Raw genomic sequence first — 18993 nt, forward strand, 5'->3', positions numbered from 1 at the left:
TCAGCACAGGCGCAGGCATTTTTTAAACCCGCACTGCAAGGCTGCACTGTTGGCTTGAACCATGGGGGAGACTGGTCCAAACCTCAATAAATTGCAAAGGGCTTTGAGGGCCTCCACCAGTGACTCTGCCATGGGCACCTTTCGCCAGTAGATTCTCCAACTTGCCCAGTCGGCCAATTATTCTGCCACCCCCTAAAACACACAGGTGAAAAAGTTCTGGAGCATTTGGTGGCACTTTCATGCTTTTGCGTTGCTTCAATGGGCAAAATAGCTTCAGAGGCCTAAATCCAAGCTTGTCAGTGGAACTGCTGCTGAATGGTCTCAGCTGCAGAAGAATGCTCACTTTTGACAAGCTTATCCAAGTTTGTGACAACATCCCTCATCGGCCCAACCTCACCCCAGCTGGTGCTTGTGGACGTCCTTCAGTCTGTGCTGCCTTGCCCCCCACCATCCCGGCATGTTTTTAAGGATGTGGGCTTCACTGGCTGGGCCAGCATTTATTGCCCATCTCTGGTTGCCCTTGAGAAGGTGGTGGTGAGCTGCCTTCTTGAAACACTGCAATCCGTGTGGTGTAGGTACACCCACAGTGCTGTTAGGAAGGGAGTTCCAGGATTTTCCAGCAACAGTGAAGGAACGGTGATATATTTCCAAGTCAGGATGGTGAGTGACTTGGAGGGGAACTTCCAGATGGTGGTGTTCCCATCTATCTGCTGCCCTTGTCCTTCTAGGTTGTAACTGTCGTGTGCTTGGAAGGTGCTGCCTAAGGTGGATCTCTAAAATGCAGTGCAACTTGTAGATGATACACGCTCCTGCCACTGTTCGTTGGTAATGGAGGGAGTGAGTGTTTGTGGATGGGGTGCAAAGCAAGCAGGCTGCTTTGTTCTGGATGGTGTCAAGCTTCTTGAGTGTTGTGGGAGCTACACTCATCCAGGCTAGTGGAGAGTATTCCATCTCACTCCTGACTTGTGCCTTGTAGATGGTGGACAGGCTTTGGGGAGTCAGGAGGTGAGTTACTCGCCACAGGATTTCTAGACTCTGACCTGCTCTTGTAGCCACAATATTTATATGGCTAGTCCAGTTCAGTTTCTGGTCAATGGTAACCTCCAGGATGTTGATAGTGGGGAATTCAGTGATGGTAATACCATTGAATGTCAAGGGATGATGATTAGATTCTCTCTTGTTGGAGATGTCATTGCCTGGCACTTGTGTGGCACGAATGTTACTTGCCACTTGTCAGCCCAAGTCTGGATATTGCTCAGGTCTTGCTGCATTTGGACATGGACTGCTTCAGTATCCAAGGAGTCGCGAATGGTGCTGAACATTGTGCAATCATCAGCGAACATCCCCACTTCTGACCTTATGATGGAAGGAGGGTAATTGATGAAGCAGCTGAAGAAACTACCCTAGGGAACTCCTGCAATGATGTCGTAGAAATGAAATGACTGACCTCCAACAACCACAACCATCTTCCTTTGTGCTAGGTATGACTCCAGCCAGCGGAGAGTTTTCCCCCTGATTCCCATTGGCTCCAGTTTTGCTAGGGCTCTTTGGTGCCACACTCTGTCAAATGCTTGATGTCAAGGGCAGTCACTTTCACCTCACCTCTGGAGTTCAGCTCTTTTGTCCATGTTTGAAGCGAGGCTGCAGTAAGGTCAGGAGCTGAGTGGCCCTGGCAGAACTGAAACTGAGCATCAGTGAACAGGTTATTGCTGCCTGATAGCACTGTTGATGACCCCTTCCATTACTTTACTGATGATGGAGAGTAGGCTCATGGGGCGGTAATTTGCTGGGTTGGATTTGTCCTGCTTTTTGTGTACAGGACATACCTGGGCAATTTTCCACATAGCTGGGTAGATGCCAGTCTTGTAGCTGTTCTGGAATAGTTTGGCTAGGGGTGTGGCAAATTCTACAGCACAAGTCTTCACTACTATTGCCGGAATTTTGTCAGGGCCCATAGCATACAGTGCCTTCAGCCATTTCTTGATATCATGTGGAGTGAATCAAATTGACTGAAGACTGGCACCTGTGATGCTGGGAACCTCCGGAGGAGGCTGAGATGGATCATCCACTCGGCATTTCTGGCTGAAGATTGTAGCAAATGCTTCAGCCTTATCTTTTGCACTGATGTGTTAGGCTCCTCCATCATTGTGGATGGGGATATTTGTGGAGCCTCCTTCCCTAGTGAGTGGTTTAATTGTCCACCACCATTCAAACCTGGATGTGGTAGGACTGCAGAGCTTAGATCTGATCTGTTGGTTGTGGACACTTAACTCTGTCTATTACTTGCTGCTTATGCTGTTTGGCACACAAGTCGTCCTGTGCTGTAGCTCCACCAGGTTGACACCTCATGTTTAGGTATGCCTGGTGCTGCTCCTGATATGTCCTCCTGCATTCTTCATTTAACCAGGGTTGATCCCTAGCATGATGGTAATGGTAGAGTGGGGGATATGCCAGGCCATGAGGTTACAGATTGTGGTTGAGTACAATTCTGCTGCTGCTGATGGCCCACAGTGCCTCATGGATGCCCAGTCTTGAGTTGCTAGATCTGTTTGAAATCTATCCCATTTAGCATGGTGGTAGTGCCACACATGATGGAGGGTATCTTCAATGTGAAGACGGGACTTCGTCTTCACAATGACTCTGTGGTGGTCACTCCTACCGATACTGTCATGGACAGATGCATCTGCACCAGGCAGGTTGGTGAGGATGAGGTCAAGTATGTTTATCCCTCTTGTTGGTTCCCTTACCACCTTCTGCAGACTCAGTCTAGCAGCTATGTCCTTTAGGACTTGGCCAGCTTGGTCTGTGGTGGTGATACCGAGCCACTCTTGGTGATGGACATTGAAGTTCCCCACTTGGAATACATTCTGCACTTTTGCTACTCTCGGTGCTTCCTCCAAGTGGCGTTCAACATGAAGGAGCACTGATTCATCAGCTGAGGGGGGGCATGGGGGGGCAGTATATGGTAATCAGCCGGAGGTTTCCTTGCCCATGTTTGACCTGGTGCCATGAGACTTCATGGGGTCCGGAGTCGATGTTGAGCACTCCCAGGGAAACTCCCTCCTGACTGTATACCACTGTGTCGCCACCTCTGCTGGGTCTGTCCTGCCGGTGAGACAGGACATACCCAGGGATGGTGATCGTAGTGTCTGGGCCAAGATCAGTAAGGTATGATTCTGTGAGTATGACTATGTCAGGCTGTTGCATGACTAGTCTGTGAGGCAGCTCTCCCAATGTGCTTGTGTACTTCCTTCAGTCTGTGCTGCCTTGATCAGCCCCCACCCCTCGGCCTGACGTGCACTGAGCCCTTGCCCCAGCACTGCACTGAAAGTCAGCGGGAAAAATGTGACTTGCCCGTGCCCCCTCCGAAATGCGCAGCGCTTCTTCCTTGACGTCCTATGGGCGATGCTCGCAAGCACTGCAAAAGGTTGTGTGTACTCACCTCTGAGCTTCCCTTGATGTTCAGGTCGCCAGGTGCACGCCTTTTAAAGGCAGCCATGAAGCACGCCATTCTGAAGTCACGCCGACGCGGGCGGTAAATTTGACAAGGGGGATGATTCCGGCGAGCAGGGCTTATAATAAGATGCTAAAGTATTGAAATTAGGTTCCTGATGTGCAGCAGCGGGAAACGTGGCCCGCCATTACTGGGTGGAGCAGATAATCAGAAACTGGTTTCATGACGACGTGAAACTGATTTTTGGCCTTTTCGCCATATTGTGGTCCCCCTGCCCACCATGATGTCCGATGCCAAAGGGACCGGACAATTTCACCATATGTTAAAAGTGTTATATAAATATGAGTTGTTCTGATTTTTGACAGCCTTGTCTAATTCTGTATGATACCCTTCTGAACTTTCTTTGTCACCCCTCACTGGCTTCAAGTATACAACATGTGCTGATAAACTAGATTTTTAATTCTGTTTTTGCTGGACTGCTGCACAGACAGTGGCAAACAAAAAAAACTCCATACGCTTGGCCATAAATTTTCTGAGAACTGCTCTTGCTCTGCTGCTATAATTTCATGGGGAGCAAAGGAATGTCATACAAGTGTGTTAACGTATTTGTCGTTGCTGCTGCACAGTATGATTTCACCTCTTCTTCGACATACCAGCACCAAGCCAATTTGGAATTGATGCTAGGAAAACAACATCAATGTTGCAGAGCCAAAATAACTTTCGATGTAAGTAATATTGAATGAAGGCTCTGCTAATTAACGTTAAGACTTGGCTCAAAAAACTAAGGAGTGTCACTAAAAGACAGGTTTGATCAGCATGGGAAATGGAGAAGTTGCTGTTGCATTTTTAGCAAAACGTTCTACAAGACTGTCATGTTTTTGACACACGAATGAGCTCTGAACAACAACACAAAAGAAAAACACTGCCGATGCTGGAAATCTGAAATATAAACAAAAAATGCTGGAAATGTTCAGCAGGCCTGGTAGCATCTGTAGAGCAAAACACTGTCAGATCAATGACCTTTCGTCAGTTTTGAACCATCCTGGTCCTTCTATGTCTGTTTTGGAACTAGTTGATGCTGATACTGAGCGTGAAGAAAAATATTTCAGCAACAATATTCTTCACGTTAATGTGCAAAACTTGCATCTTTTTCAAGTGTAAACTGTAAGTTGACTTTTCTGTCAAAAACATTTGTTTTTATTTGCATTCAATGTTGTTACTCAGGAAGTAACACATTTCCACCTACTAATCCCAAACCAAATAAAAAATGTACAACGGAGAATACTAGAAAAACCAATGATGACAAAGGGGCATTCAGCTCATTGAACCTCACTTAACTTTTCCATCATTTCATTCAGTGATATTTTTAATAATTTCAATTCTCTGCACTTATCACTTTGATTATCTAAATAGATACATTTAATGTATCAACAAACTAGAAAACAACTTCATTCAAAAATGATAAATTTTTGTGACTTTGTAATAAACAATTATTTTTTCACTTATTTGTAGCTGTGTGTTCTGATCCTACCTTCTTACCAAGTAATAATCTCAATTTGTCATATCTAAAGCTTTTAATATATTTTATATGCTTTGATGAGGTCCAACTTCTTCCTGGACTATAGTGCATCTCAAATCTTTCCTCACTACCCTTACACTTTACACTTTGGATTAGCTCTATTGACCTTTCTGTACTCTTCCAATGTAAGTAGTTTTCTTGTGATGTGCCTAACAGAACTATACGTGGTATTTGAAGTGTGGTCTAACTAAGACATTGTAAAGTCATGGCATAACTTCTATAGGCCGATATGCTACTATTCTTACTATATATACTAGAATTCTATTAGTTTCACAACATTAGACACCTGTCCACCATGATCCCAGGATCCTTTTTAAGTTAATTAATTTCTATGCACTGTCCTACAAATGTTGACCTGTGCACCAGTATTGTATTTTGTTTATCATCTGTTTTCCCAATGACACAATACCCGGAATCCTTTTGCACATTTGTTTTGGCTGTTTTCTACATCTCTATTGCTCTTACTATTTTGCATCATTAGCAAATATCACAAGTTTACTGTTAGTTTTATCTTCCTGGTCAAATGTTTCAATAAAAATCTAATCCAGGCATACCTGTTGCTTGAATCCCAAGGATACAGTAAATGGAATTCATGAAAGATATCAAACAATGTCTCCCAACATTGTCAAATTAGCTTAGGAACAACATGAGAGCATTCTGGAGGTTGTATACTCACTGTGACCGAGACAGCCAAACAGGTGAAAGTAAACCTCTTGATATGTGACTTGTTGATGATGTGCCCGAGTTTATTGCTTGGATTGTTCTGTAAAAAATTTTTTAAAAACTCAAGTTGATAGCTTAATTTTACATTAATAAAATGCAAGATTTAAAATATCTATTCTTGTAAAAACTGAAATAGTATTCTTTTTTGGTCAATGATAATGAAAATTGTTTTTATATTCACGATTTTTGAAAATTCAATTTTACTAGTGGCAAAATTATCAGAATACAATTGTAATAATGACCCTTTATTGTTGCTCAAGAAGTTAGATAGCCATTTGGCCATCATAATTGTCAAGAAGCTTGACTACTTAGTGCTATAGTGTGCAGTTACTGGAAAAAATATTTGAACACCTGCAGGGAGCAAGTTAATTTTCTCAGAAGTCCCTGAAGGTGTTGGTAAGCAAGTTGGTAACTGTGATGGCAACATTTTTGGTTGGAGAAGAACAGACTGTGGCATTCAAAGTTTGAATCTTGGAATTACGGTGTCAGTGTTGTATCCGTAACACTCAGTTCTTGGCAGGAAATCTGGAAAAGCAACATACTCGAACATAAATGTAAGGCAGGTGTTGCTGCAAAGCACCTGTATGGACATGAAGAAATGTAGCAATATTAAAAATGCAAAAAATTGCTTTACTTAAAAGAGAGAAAGGTTAGTAGGAATTCAGCAATTAAGTTTTTATGGAGCACCTTTTGCTTCAATCATTAATTTTACCAAAATAGTAGAATTGAGAAAACATCACTGCAGGGTGAGAAATAGCATACTGCATAGGAAATGCAGTCAGTCACCTCATTGCTATATATTTTGATGTAATTACAGAATTCTGAATCCTAACTACTGATACTGGACGAGTGGAAACAGTGCAGCCAGGGACAGTTTGAGTTCATCTGAGTGATGCTGCTGCTAATAGGAGCTGTATGTATGTGTTTTGAGTTTCAGAGCAATTAACACTTCCTGTACAGGAAGCCAGCAACCAGATTGGGATTTTGAACATTTTCTTTTACATTTGGCTCAATTTGCGTGGGGAGGGGATGGAAGGAAACAATAGAACTAAATTTGTGGTGAACAACAAATGTTGGCCTTGTCAGCAATGCTCACATCTCGTTTAAACAAAACTATAAAAAATGATTGCAGTGGATTTTTCACCTCTGCATTCCAGCAAAGGTCTTGATATATGGATGCATACATCATTACTAGGTTGAGATTTTTGCTGTTATTTTCTAATAAAAATAGCACCTTTTTAAATTGGATCATACACAACGTTGGGAACTTAAGACATTGGCTTCACTGGGCAGTTTTTCTGAGCTCTTTAAGCCATTTGTTTTTACTGCACCAGCCTGGTCTGGCCTACACGTGACTCCAGATTCACAGCAACATGGTTGACTCTTAACTTCCCTCTGAAATGAAATTCCAAGCTCCTCAGTTCCATCACATCACCACAGAAATCACTGTGGATGTGCCTACACCACAAAGCCTGCAGAGGTTCGGAAGGGGGCTCACCACCACCTTATCAAGGGCATTTTGGGAGGGGCAACAAATGCTGGCTTTGCCTGTAATGTTCAAACCCAAGATTGAATTTTAAAAAATACATCTCAAAATTCAGACTGATTCATGTATTTTAATAAGTTTTCAAAATAAAGGGTTAACTGTCCTTTATTGTAGAAAATAACAAAAACAAAGGTACAAGAAATTTGTTTTCTGGTATGTGCATTTTGATTCCTATCGTGTAATCTGTATACAAAAAAATGAGCAGGCAGTTAGGATGTACCTGTTAATAATACGCCTTTCACATCTCCCAAGCAGCTATAACCAGTGTAAGTAGTGAATTGACTACTGAGGTGCAAAAATAGCATGAAAAAAATGTTTTTTAAAAAGATTCATTCATGGGGTGTGGGCTTTGCTGACTGGGCCAACATTTATTGGCCATCCCTAATCGCCCTTGAGAAGGTGGTGCCTTCTTGAATCACTGCAGTCCAAGTGGTGTAGGTACACCCACAGTGCGGTTAAGAAGGGAGTTCCAGGATTTTGACCCAGTGACAGTGAAGGAACTGCGATATATTTCCAAGTCAGGATGGTGAGAGACTTGGAGGGGAACTTCTAGGTGGTGGTGTTCCCATGTATCTGCTGCCCTTGTCTATCTAGATGGTAATGGTTGTGGGTTTGGAAGGTGTTGTTGAAGGAGCCTTGGTGAATTCCTGCAGTGCATCTTGTAGATGGTACACACTGCTGCTACTGTGCGTCGGGGTGGAAGAAGTGAATGTTTGTGGGTGTGGTGCCAATCAAGTGGGCTGCTTTGTCCTGGACAGTGTCAAGCTTCTTCAGTGTTGTAGGAGCTGCACTCATCCAGGCAAGTGGGGAGTATTCCATCATACTCCTGACTTGTGCCTTGTAGATGGTGGACAGGTTTTGGGAGTCAGGAGGTGGGTTACTCACACGATTCCTAGCCTCTGACCTGCTCTTGTAACCATGGTATTTATATGGCTAGTCCAGTTCAGTTTTTGATCAATAGTAACCCTCCCCTAGGATAGTGGGGGATTCAGCGATGGTGATGTCATTGAACATCAAGGGGTGATGGTTGGATTCTCTCTTGTTGGAAATGGTCATTGCCTGACACTTGTGTGGTGCAAATGTTACTTGCCACTTGTCAGCCCAAGCCTGGATATTGTCCAGGTCTTTCTGCATTTGGACATGGACTGCCTCAGTACCTGAGTCGTCGTAAATGGTGCTGAACATTGTGCAATCATCAGCAAACATCCCCACTTCTGACCTTATGATGAAAGGAAGGTCACTGATGAAGCAGCTGAAGGTGGTTGGGCCGAGGACACTACCCTGAGGAACTCCTGCGGTGATGTCCTGGAGCTGAGATGACTGACCTCCAACAACCACAACCGTCTTCTTTTGTGGTAGGTATGACTCCAACCAGCAGAAAGTTTCCCCCCGATTCCCATTGACTCTAGTTTTGCTAGGGCTCCTTGAAGTCACACTGTGTCAAATGTGGCCTTGATGACAAGCTCTCTTGTCCATGTTTGAACCAAGGCTTTAATGAGGCCAGGAGCTGAGTGGCCCTGGGGGAACCCAAACTGGGCATCAATGAGCAGGTTATTGCTATGCATGTGCCGCTTGATAGCACTGTTGATGACCCTTTCCATTACTTTACTGATGATGGAGAGTAGACTGATGGGGTGGTAATTGGCTGGGTTGGATTTGTCCTGTTTTTTGCATACAGGACATACCTGGGCAATTTTCCACATAGCTGGGTAGATGCCAGTGTTGTAGCTGTACTGGAACAACTTGGCTAGGGACACAAGTTCTGGAGCACAATTTTTCTGTACTATCAGGGCCCATAGCTTTTGCCGTATCCAGTGCCTTCAGCCGTTTCTTGATATCACGTGGAGTGAATCGAATTGGCTGAAGACTGATATCTGTGATGCTGGGGACCTCAGGAGGAGGCCAAGATGGATCATCCACTTGGCACTTCTGGCTGAAGATTGTAGCAAATGCTTCAGCCTTATCTTTTGCATTGATGTGCTGGGCTCCTCTATCGTTGAGGATGAGAACATTTGCGGAGCCTCCACCCCCAGTGAGTTGTTTAATTGTCCACCACTATTCACAACTGGATGTGGCAGGACTGCAGAGCTTAGATCTGATCCATTGGTTGTGGGATTGCTTAGCTCTGTCTATCACTTGCTGCTTATGCTGCTGGCACACAAGTAGTCCTGTTTTATAGCTTCACCAGGTTGACACCTCATTTTTAGGTATGCCTGATGCTGCTTCTGGCATTCCCTCCTGCACTCTTCATTGAACCAGGGTTGATCCCCTGGCTTGATGGTAATGGTAGAGCGGGGTATATGCTAGGCCATGAGATTACAGATTGTGTTCGAGTACAAATCTGCTGTTGCTGATGGCCCACAGTGCCTCATGGATGCCCAGTCTTGAGTTGCTAGATCTGTTCAAAACCGATCCCATTTAGCACAGTGGTAGTGCCACACAACACGATGGAGGGTATCCTCAAAGTGAAGGCGGGACTTCGTCTCCACAATGACTGTGCGGTGGTCACTCCTACTGATGCTGTCATGGGCAGTTGCATCTGTGGCAGGCAGGTTGGTGAGGATGAGGTCAAGTATGTTTTTCCCTCACATTGGTTCCCTCAACACCTGCTGCAGACCCAGTCTAGCAGCTATGTTATTTAGGTCTCCGCCAGCTTGTTCAGTAGTGGTTCTACCAGTGCTACTGAGCCACTCTTGGTAATGGACATTGAAGTCCCCCACTTAGAGTACATTCTGTACCCTTGCCACCCTCAGGTGCTTCCTCCAAGTGGTGTTCAACATGGAAGAACGCTGATTCATCAGCTGAGGGAGGGCAGTACGTGGTAATCAGCAGGAGGTATCATTGCCCATGTCTGACCTGATGCCATGAGACTTCATGGGATCCGGAGTTGAGGTTGAGGACTCCCAGGGCAACTCCCTCCCGACTGTATACCACTGTGCTGCCACCTCTGCTGGGTCTGTCCTGCGAGTGGGATAGGACATACCCAGGAATAGTGATGGTGGTTTCTGGGACATTATCTGTAAAGTATGATTCCGTGAGGATGACTATGCAAGGCTGTTGCTTCACTAGTTTGTGAGACAGCTTTCCCAGTTTTAGCACTAGCCCCCAGATGTTAGTAAAAGGCTGAGATTTCCGATGTCGTTTCCGGTGTCTAGGTCAATGCCAGGTGATCCGCCCAGTTTCATTCCTTTTTTGAGACTTTGTAGTGGTTTGTTACAACCTAGTGGCTTGCTAGGCCATTTCAGAGGGCATTTTAAGAGTCAACCACATTGTTGTGGGTCTGGAGTCACGTGTAGGTGAGATCAGGTAAACGCGACAGATTAGTGAACCAGCTGGGTTTTTAAAACAATCGACTATGATCACCAGACTTTTAATTCCAGATTTTTACTGATTCAAATTCCACCATCTGCTGGGCAGGATTCGAACCCAGGTCCCCAGAGCATTACCCTGGGTCTCTGGATTACTAGTTCAGCAACAATACCACTATTCCATCACCTCCCCTAAGCCCATTTCATCTGCTTTGGTAGATCCACTGCCTAGGATCATTTTATTTTATGAACAATGTTTCTCCTAGGTACCCCAGCTGCATTCTCCTCAAACACCTGCTATCTTCTTATTACAGCCTTTTGATCTCCGCATTTCTGAAGTATTTGTGCCATGTATACTCTTCTGTCTGACTGTATGTCCAAAGTAGCAGTGTTCAAAGGCATCCATTCTTGATTGATCACAAACTAGACGGCCCATGTATCTGTCAAGACTGAGATAACAAGACAAGCTGCATTATCTCTGATTGTTGGGTAATTAGATTCTTGACTTCCATGTGTTTCTGTCAAGAGATTGCTTAATGGCCCTGTATTGTATAACAAACAGTGCTAGTTGCTGAAGAAATTCCATATAGATACTATATGCTTCCATTAGTCCTCTATTAAAATATTGAAATCTTTTCTTTTGTAAAACGGCCTCACCAATTTGATCATGAGTAATTAACATAATTGTTAAAAATGTACTCTAATTTGGCCATGAACATGGACTTAACAATCCTTAACAAGCAGATTTTCACAAACACATTTTTACCTGCGAGTGGCTGCAATAAAAAAGAGAAACACTCATTACTGGTTCATTGGTCTTACCCACTTTTTGGTTAAGCATTAGTCACAAAAGGAAAATATAACCCTTCAAAATACTCCTCTAGAGGCTAAACACAACTTTCTTTAAACAAAAAAATTGCATCATTGCTAGTTGTATCCAAAATACATGAACAAATAAACTTGTGTACTGTATACTCATGGTGACCTGCTTCTCGCGTATCCCCTGTGTTAACAAATATGTTTTTTTTTGTTTGACAGTTCATCCGTTTGCCATGCTCAGCATTACCTTGTCAAAAGCAGGGTAAACAGCTCGGAGCTCAGTCAGCCAGCCATACGGCATGTGGCCCACTGGATATGTAGCCGTTAGAACAGCAACAGCCTTAAAGTGAAAAGAAAGCAGAAATAAAATATCAGTAAATTCACAAAAAAGCTGTATATAGAACTTCCTCGTATATCCAGATACCACTGTAAATATAAGGGATAATTTTCAGTTTGGTTGCAGGTATTAAACTGGCAGGTGTGGATCACCCACCCGAAATATACCCTGTCTGATTTTCCAGTTCCTGATATACATGAGGGAAGTGATGAAGAAATTTCCTCCAGTAAATTAAGCATTAGTCACTCACTTAATAGTTGCATGGACTGCAGATTAGTTGATATCGATGAGCTGCAGGCAAAACAATAAATCAGGCCTGCAGTGACCTTTGATTTCTCTGAAGGTTGGCCATAGGTCAGAAGCATTAGACTAGTCTGTTACTACCTTCCTAATGAAGCACAGCCTCCTCATGCATTGTTCAAGTGTAGAGATGTTTGTCATGGCTTGTACACTTTATTGGAAGGATAAGGGTGGTTCCAAGCACTCCTCTTGCTGAGTAGCCATTTCCCCTCCTACTCTTCCTCTAACCAAAACAAATATAGTTCTGTGCTCAGGAGGAATATCCAACTTGCAAATGATACAGTTGCTTGCAACAGTGCCATATAAAAGTCACTCCTGTAAACCCTCTTTGCATGTGCACACTGCCTCTAATTATCAAAAATTACCTTCTTCAGGGAAAAACAAGTATCTACAGGCACCAAAATTACCCCCATTTACTCTATTCCTATTTTCCTGCCCTTTTCCTATTTCCTTTCACACTAATAATTTTGAAATACTTAACAATTTAAAAATGTTGCAATCTCTACTTCAGCATGCAGTCCAAATAAGTGAATCAGAATTCATTATAGTACTGCTTTAACACAATTACACAAGAACTGTTACATCACAGCTACATTTCTAAATGCCATGAGGATACTTGAATTATAATTAGTGTGATAGCTATGCTGTTCCAAATTATTTCTCGCATGTCAGATGCTCAATCTTCCAAAACATCAACTGAAAATTATTTATAGAGGGGCACAGACACCATGAAAGAATGGTTGACAAACCTTTTCTGTTGATTTTGGAAAGAGAGAAGAAGCAGAGGAGCTGTAAACACACATCTGTATCTCACAATAGTGATCTGTGTTTGATGGTGCAATTTGAGGAAATATATAGTTGTAAACAAAATTAATTTAAAAAATGGTTTGCTTAATTATTTAATTTAATTATCATGAAGGTAGTGCTTCTTTTAGTAAACACTGCTACATAACATAATGGCTGCAAATAGAAACCATGGCACCTTCTCATTTTTAATTTTATTCTATTGGGTAAATAAAAACACTGAACTGGTTATTCTTAAAAGTACATCATCAATCCACTATAACTGGCAATAGAATCCACATATCTGCAAGAAGCCAAGATGGATGGAAATACTATATGGAACCACCAACATGTAATATAAGGCTTCATGTTGTGTTACCACTGACTGAGGATAAAACTGAGGCTTGGTAAAATTGTGCATACATTAGGTTTGTACGTAGATCATGTGGATATGAAACTTACAATATAATAGCTTTATGGTAGCAGGCACAAATATTTCTGCTAAATTGAAACAAACTCACCTCCGTAGCTGTTGGACTGCCTCCCAGGTCACGAGACACAAAAAGATTGACTATGGGTCTGCTGATTCGCTGAGTTGCTAGAATCAAGGCCAAAGGCCACCAGAAAGCCAGCATCTTCTTGATTGTGGCTTCTCCCTGCAATGTGTAAGTAACAAGTTCAGATTCAATACAGTGCAGAAAGTCAAACACTATGGACTTAGGCCCTTTCAAAACAGTGGGACCATTAGCAGTTTGGGAACCTGGCTGATTAAGCAGTGGGCTTTGCCAAGACTCTTTAATTGAGTCACAGCATTAGCATTCTGCCTCTTTGTTCCCAGGCCAGGCAGCAAGGGCAGGAATGGCATGCTAGATCTGTCAAAAGAAGGATTTCTAATTACAGGTACCGTGGCATGGATTACATGATTCAACAGCTCTTGGATTTTTGAGGCTTCAGGAAATACAAGAATGGAGAGGAAACCTGGGGAGGCTACTCACTGGGTCTCTCACTCTTACTTGGAGATCCTGCTTGTGAGATCCGAGGGACTCCAGTGAGATGATCTTTACCAAGGACAGGAGGAAGAGGACAACCTGTTTAACAAGTGGCCGAGAAAATCAGCAGCAGAAGTTTGTTCCCTTCAACCTGGATACAATGGACCAAGAGGATCCAGAACCTCAGGAGAATGGGAAGGGTGAGTAGCATGATACTTTCAAACTCTGACTTTCCCAGCACTCTCTTGCACAGCACTCCCCAGAACAATGCACCTTGCAGCTCCGCTCATTCCTCTCTTTCCAGGCATTTTCCCACATCCCTGTCTCGACAGTCAATACTCACACTCATCTCTTTCACACCCGTGCCTCCAGTCACTCCACAAATGCTGTCCGTAGAGATCTGGGCGGGAGGAGCGGGCCCTCCCATAGCAAGCACTTTGATCACCAGTGGCAATGTGTGACTATTGGGAAAAGAGCTCTTGTTCCAGGAGGTTGCACATATAAATTACAAACTTTAAGAGCCTCCTGAGGCACTGATGCACAGTCATGTCAAGAGAGCTGAACCTCTGCCTCTAGATCCTGTGTTGGGGGTCTCGCCTGCCTGGAGCTACAGTTCTGCGTCTATCCCCTCTGCCCTGTGGAGCAGTAGGGGGCTCAGGGGAAGGTGCCGGTGTTGTTTCTGCTGTTGCTGCTCCCCTTGCTCTTAGTCAGTGCAAGGTGGAACTGCATTATCCAAGGTGAAGGTTGGCAGCAGGGAAGTGTAGCTCAAGGTGAGTAATGTGCACCACAGATAAAGACGCTGCCTGAGTAATACTGAATAAGGAGGTAGTTTAGATAATGGATGAGCTAAAAATTGATAAAGAAGAGGTTCTAGGGCAGCTGGCTCGACTTAACATTGGTAAGTAACCAAGACTGGATGCGATGTACCCAAGAATGCTGAGAGAGCGAGGGTGGAAATTGCAGAGCTACTGGCCATATCTTACCAATCCTCCTTGGGGGTGGTGCCAGAGGACTAGAGAACTGCAAATGTCATACCCTTGTTCAAAAAATGGTAAGGGTAAACGCAGTAACTGCAGGCCAGTCAGTTTAACCTCAATGGTGGGAGAGCCTTTAGAAATGATAATCCGCGCCATAGGCTGGGATTTTCCGCTCCCATTTGCGGCAGGTGTCATGGCGGGTGGGAGCGGAAAATATTGCAAGAAGGCCAGAAGTCGGTTTTACAGTGTGTAAAACCAGTTCACGATTGTGTATTTTATCCTTCAATGGTGGGCTGTGGTTCCTGTCGCAGCACGTCGGGAGTGTAACTTCAATATATTGGCATCTCATTATAGGGACTCCTTGCTGGAATCATTCCTCCCACGCTCGATCATCAGGGCATGTCGGCGTGCAATTAGAACAACGTGTTTCACAATGGTATATAAAAGTGACGTGCACCTGGTGACCTGCACTTCACTTGTGACTTTGAGATTCGTTTGCCTACCTTGCATCACACAGCACTCACGGTAATCAGCACCAGGCTTCGCAGGCAGTACCACATCACTTTCAGGGGGGGTTCAGAGACAAGTCTCTATCTACCAGACCAACTGTAAGGTGGGAGTGGTTTTTAATGGGCTGCAGGGTTAGGGCTGCAATGGGGAAGGGGGGAAACTGGCCTCAGTCAGGGGAAGGGGCTGCAGGGATAGGGATGTACTGGGGGAGTACAAGTGGGGAAGGTTTCACTCAGACAGATGACTGGGGGGAGGGTGCAGGGGGTTAGCGTCCACAGCGCCAAGATGGGGAGAGAGTATGTCACAAAATGACATAAGCCAATTGGGACCAGAATGGGAGGAATGCTGAGTGAAGAAGTGCATCAGCTTACATTGTTGAGCTTGCAAAGAAAGGGTCAGCGCTGTCTGAAAGCGAAACATGAGAACAAGATTTGGCATTTGGGGAGGCGGGGCAGGAATCAAAATGGTGGACAGAGTTCATGGCCCCCAACCTTCCTATTGCTTGCCTGCCATTTCAATTCACCATCTTGCTTCATGCTTACATTTCTGCCCTCAGCCTGCTACAATGCTTCAGTGAAGCCCAATGCAGGCTGAGGGAACAGCACTTCATCTTCTGATTAGGCATTTTATAGCCTTCTGGAATCAACATTGAGCTCAACAACTTCAGACCATGAACTCTGTCCACCATTTTGATTTCCCCCTCATGTGCCAATCTGTATTTTGTTCACATGTTTTGCTTTCAAACAGTGCTGACCCTTTTTCTGCTAATAATGCCTGTTTTAGTCTTTAATGCTATCATTGCCACTCCCTTTGTCTTGCGTTCCATGGCATCTTTGTCATTTAATCTTTCCTGACCCCCAGCCTATCCCTGACCTATTTTGCTCCACCTGCCTCACCACCCTTTTCAACAGCAGAAAACCAATCACATTTCAACCTCTCCTCAGTTCTGATCAAGAGTCATATTAAACTTGAAATGTTAACTCTGTTTCTCTCTCCACAGATGCGGCCAGACCTGCTGAGTTTTTCCAGCATTTTCTGTTTTTATAACTCTTCCCCAAGTTGTTTATAACTGCAATTCCAAACTCCCAACTACCAGACCTTTTGCTCTCTATTTGTCGCATTACTACTGAAGCCATACATTTATTCAACTGCTTTCTCACCTCAACCCTTGTCCCCAGCAAAACCTTTACTCATTCCTGTGTTCTCTGATTGTTTTCAGACATTTTTGGATTTTTGAGCTGCAATTTCCTTCAGTTAATCACTGGGTTGACTAAAGCCATTGTCTTTGGTCCCCGTCACAAACTCAGTAACATTGCCACTGATTCCATCTCACCCCCTAGGCACCATTTTAGTCTAAAGCAAACTGTTCACAATTATAGCATTTTTTCTGACCTCAACCTCAAACTGATATATTTCCTCTCCATTACAAAAACAGCCTACTTTCACCTCTGTAATAGCGCAAGCACCCCTGCCTCATATCATCTCATTCACTGCTGAAATCCCTGTTCCATGTCTTTGTCTCCTCCAGGTTTGACTATTCCAACACTCTCCTGGCCAGTCTCCAGATAAGTCAGTTTGCTGACATATATTGGTTTACAGTACTGCATGACCTCAAATATAAAATACTCCTCGTGTTTAAATCCTTTCATGGTCTCAGCCCACCTATCTCTAACCTTCCCTAGTCCTACAACCCAATCCCTGAATTCTCTGCTCCTCTGACTCTGGCTTCTTGTGCATTCCCCTATATTCATCCAACCAGTGGGGACCATGCTTTCTGCCACCTGGATCCCTTGCACTGGAATTCCCTCCATAAATCCCTTCACCTCTCCAGTTCTATGTCCTTTACGATCCTCCTTAAAATGGCCTTTTTGACCAAGCCTTAGGTCACCCCACCACCACTCAGTGTCTCCTCCTTCGGTTCGCTGTCCAACTTTAAGCTGTATGCCTCTGCGGAATTCCTTGACATGATTTTTAAAGAGATTCTATAGATGCAAATTGTAGTTGTAGATACAAAGATTTTTTATTAGATTGACAACATGTCCCCCCTCATTTTTAAAACGGCTAAGGGATTTAACGGGCAGCCGAGCCAATAAAATGATAGAACTTTCCTTTAAGCATTTTGAATTCATCAACCATGTAGCACAGTATAAATCCAAAACAGATTGGGCCAAGAATTTCGTAAAGATGTGAGTTGTTGACTTCAGCTGTGCTATTCAGGGCAGGTGATGTTTATTAGTTCAACACAGTCACAGGAAATACATCATTCTAAGCTGTGCTTGTGTAACGTCCAGAAGCCAGCTATAGACTGGCACTGGCAGAAGACTTGAGAGGTTGCAGGGGACTCGAGGATCAAAAGGGAGGAATTAAACCACATATTGTAAATAATTAGAGACTAGGAGCATCAGACCTTTTAAAATATTACAAATTCCAGCTGTGTGTGTCTGTAAAGCTTAGCTAGAGGATGTTATCCAAGGTTCCCACACTAATATGCAAAGTTATTTTAACACTTGCTATGTTATGCCACTCAATGTTCAGCCTATTACTTCCACAGATCCTAAACTGTTTAAAATCTTTTCTTGTTGCTAAATAATTGACTTTGATATTTACCCCCATTTCTGGTCCACTTCTCTCAGGAATGATGTCATGCACATTCTTATAGTATCCAAGGCCCACCATGGTAAAACGGACCATCACTCCCATGTATAAGGCCAGAATAGGAATCAGGAGAGGCTCTGTGCATTCTAGATGACTGTGAAGCAAGATGGATACAAATACAATCTGGAAAAGAAACAGATTAGATTACGATAATGACTGGCAAATAGTTAAATTAATGTGAAGTGCAGATTAATGAATACACTAAGACAAAAATCATTTGTCTTACCAGATCTTTGTAATATTGAATTTGTAAAGTTAATTACATGGATCTACCATTTCGGTAACAGTCTACATTCTATGTAAACGCTTTGGGATGTTTGACGTTGGAGACGTCTATAAGTGCAAGGTAAAAACAAAAAACTACAGCGGATGCTGGAAACCCAAAACAAAAACAGAATTACCTGGAAAATCTCAGCAGGTTTGGCAGCATCGGCGGAGAAGAAAAGAGTTGACATTTCGAGTCCTCATGACCCTTCAGCAGAACTGAGTAAAGTTAGGAGAGGGGTGAAATATAAGCTGGTTTAAGGTGGGGGGGGAGAGAAGTTGGGGGGGAGGGGGGGTGGTAGTAGGGACAAGCAAGCAGTGATAGGAGCAGATAATCAAAAGATGTCACAGACAAAGGAACAAAGACGTGTTAAAGGTGGTGATATTATCTAAGAGAATGTGCTAATTAAGAACTCAAGATACAGCTCTAGTGGGGGTGGGGTGGAAAGACTGACAGGGCATTACAGTTATAGATTTAAAAATAATGGAAATAGGTGGGAAAAGAAAAATCTATATAAATTATTGGAAAAAACAAAAGGGAGGGGGAAGAAACGGAAAGGGGGTGGGGATGGGGTGTTGCGTTGAATTGATATGGTGATGATAATAGAGGGCAATTTAGGAAGAAAATATTAGCGGCTGAGGAAATGAAGTATTTTCCATTTTCAACATTAGGACTTGCACATAAAGTATAACACAGGTCAGCTTCCACATTGCCATCTCTTTCCCCTGCTCTCAAGAACTGCTTCTTC

The 18993-nt window shown here is 43.6% G+C and overlaps 1 protein-coding gene across 2 annotated transcripts in view; it reads right to left on the reverse strand.

The window, feature by feature from the left end:
- ankhb (ANKH inorganic pyrophosphate transport regulator b) overlaps positions 1 to 18993 on the reverse strand; it is a 180247-nt gene that overhangs the window by 72121 nt on the left and 89133 nt on the right. For both annotated transcript variants that reach the window (XM_078539133.1, XM_078539132.1), the window contains exons 5-8: positions 17933 to 18103; positions 13371 to 13505; positions 11677 to 11769; positions 5710 to 5796 (exon numbers count right to left, since the gene is read on the reverse strand). In XM_078539133.1, the coding sequence (XP_078395259.1) occupies positions 5710 to 5796; positions 11677 to 11769; positions 13371 to 13505; positions 17933 to 18103 (486 nt within the window). The remainder of the gene's footprint in view (positions 1 to 5709; positions 5797 to 11676; positions 11770 to 13370; positions 13506 to 17932; positions 18104 to 18993) is intronic.

Source organism: Cetorhinus maximus, chromosome 3 (assembly GCF_964194155.1).
Source record: "Cetorhinus maximus chromosome 3, sCetMax3.hap1.1, whole genome shotgun sequence".
Classification (NCBI taxonomy): domain Eukaryota; kingdom Metazoa; phylum Chordata; class Chondrichthyes; order Lamniformes; family Cetorhinidae; genus Cetorhinus; species Cetorhinus maximus.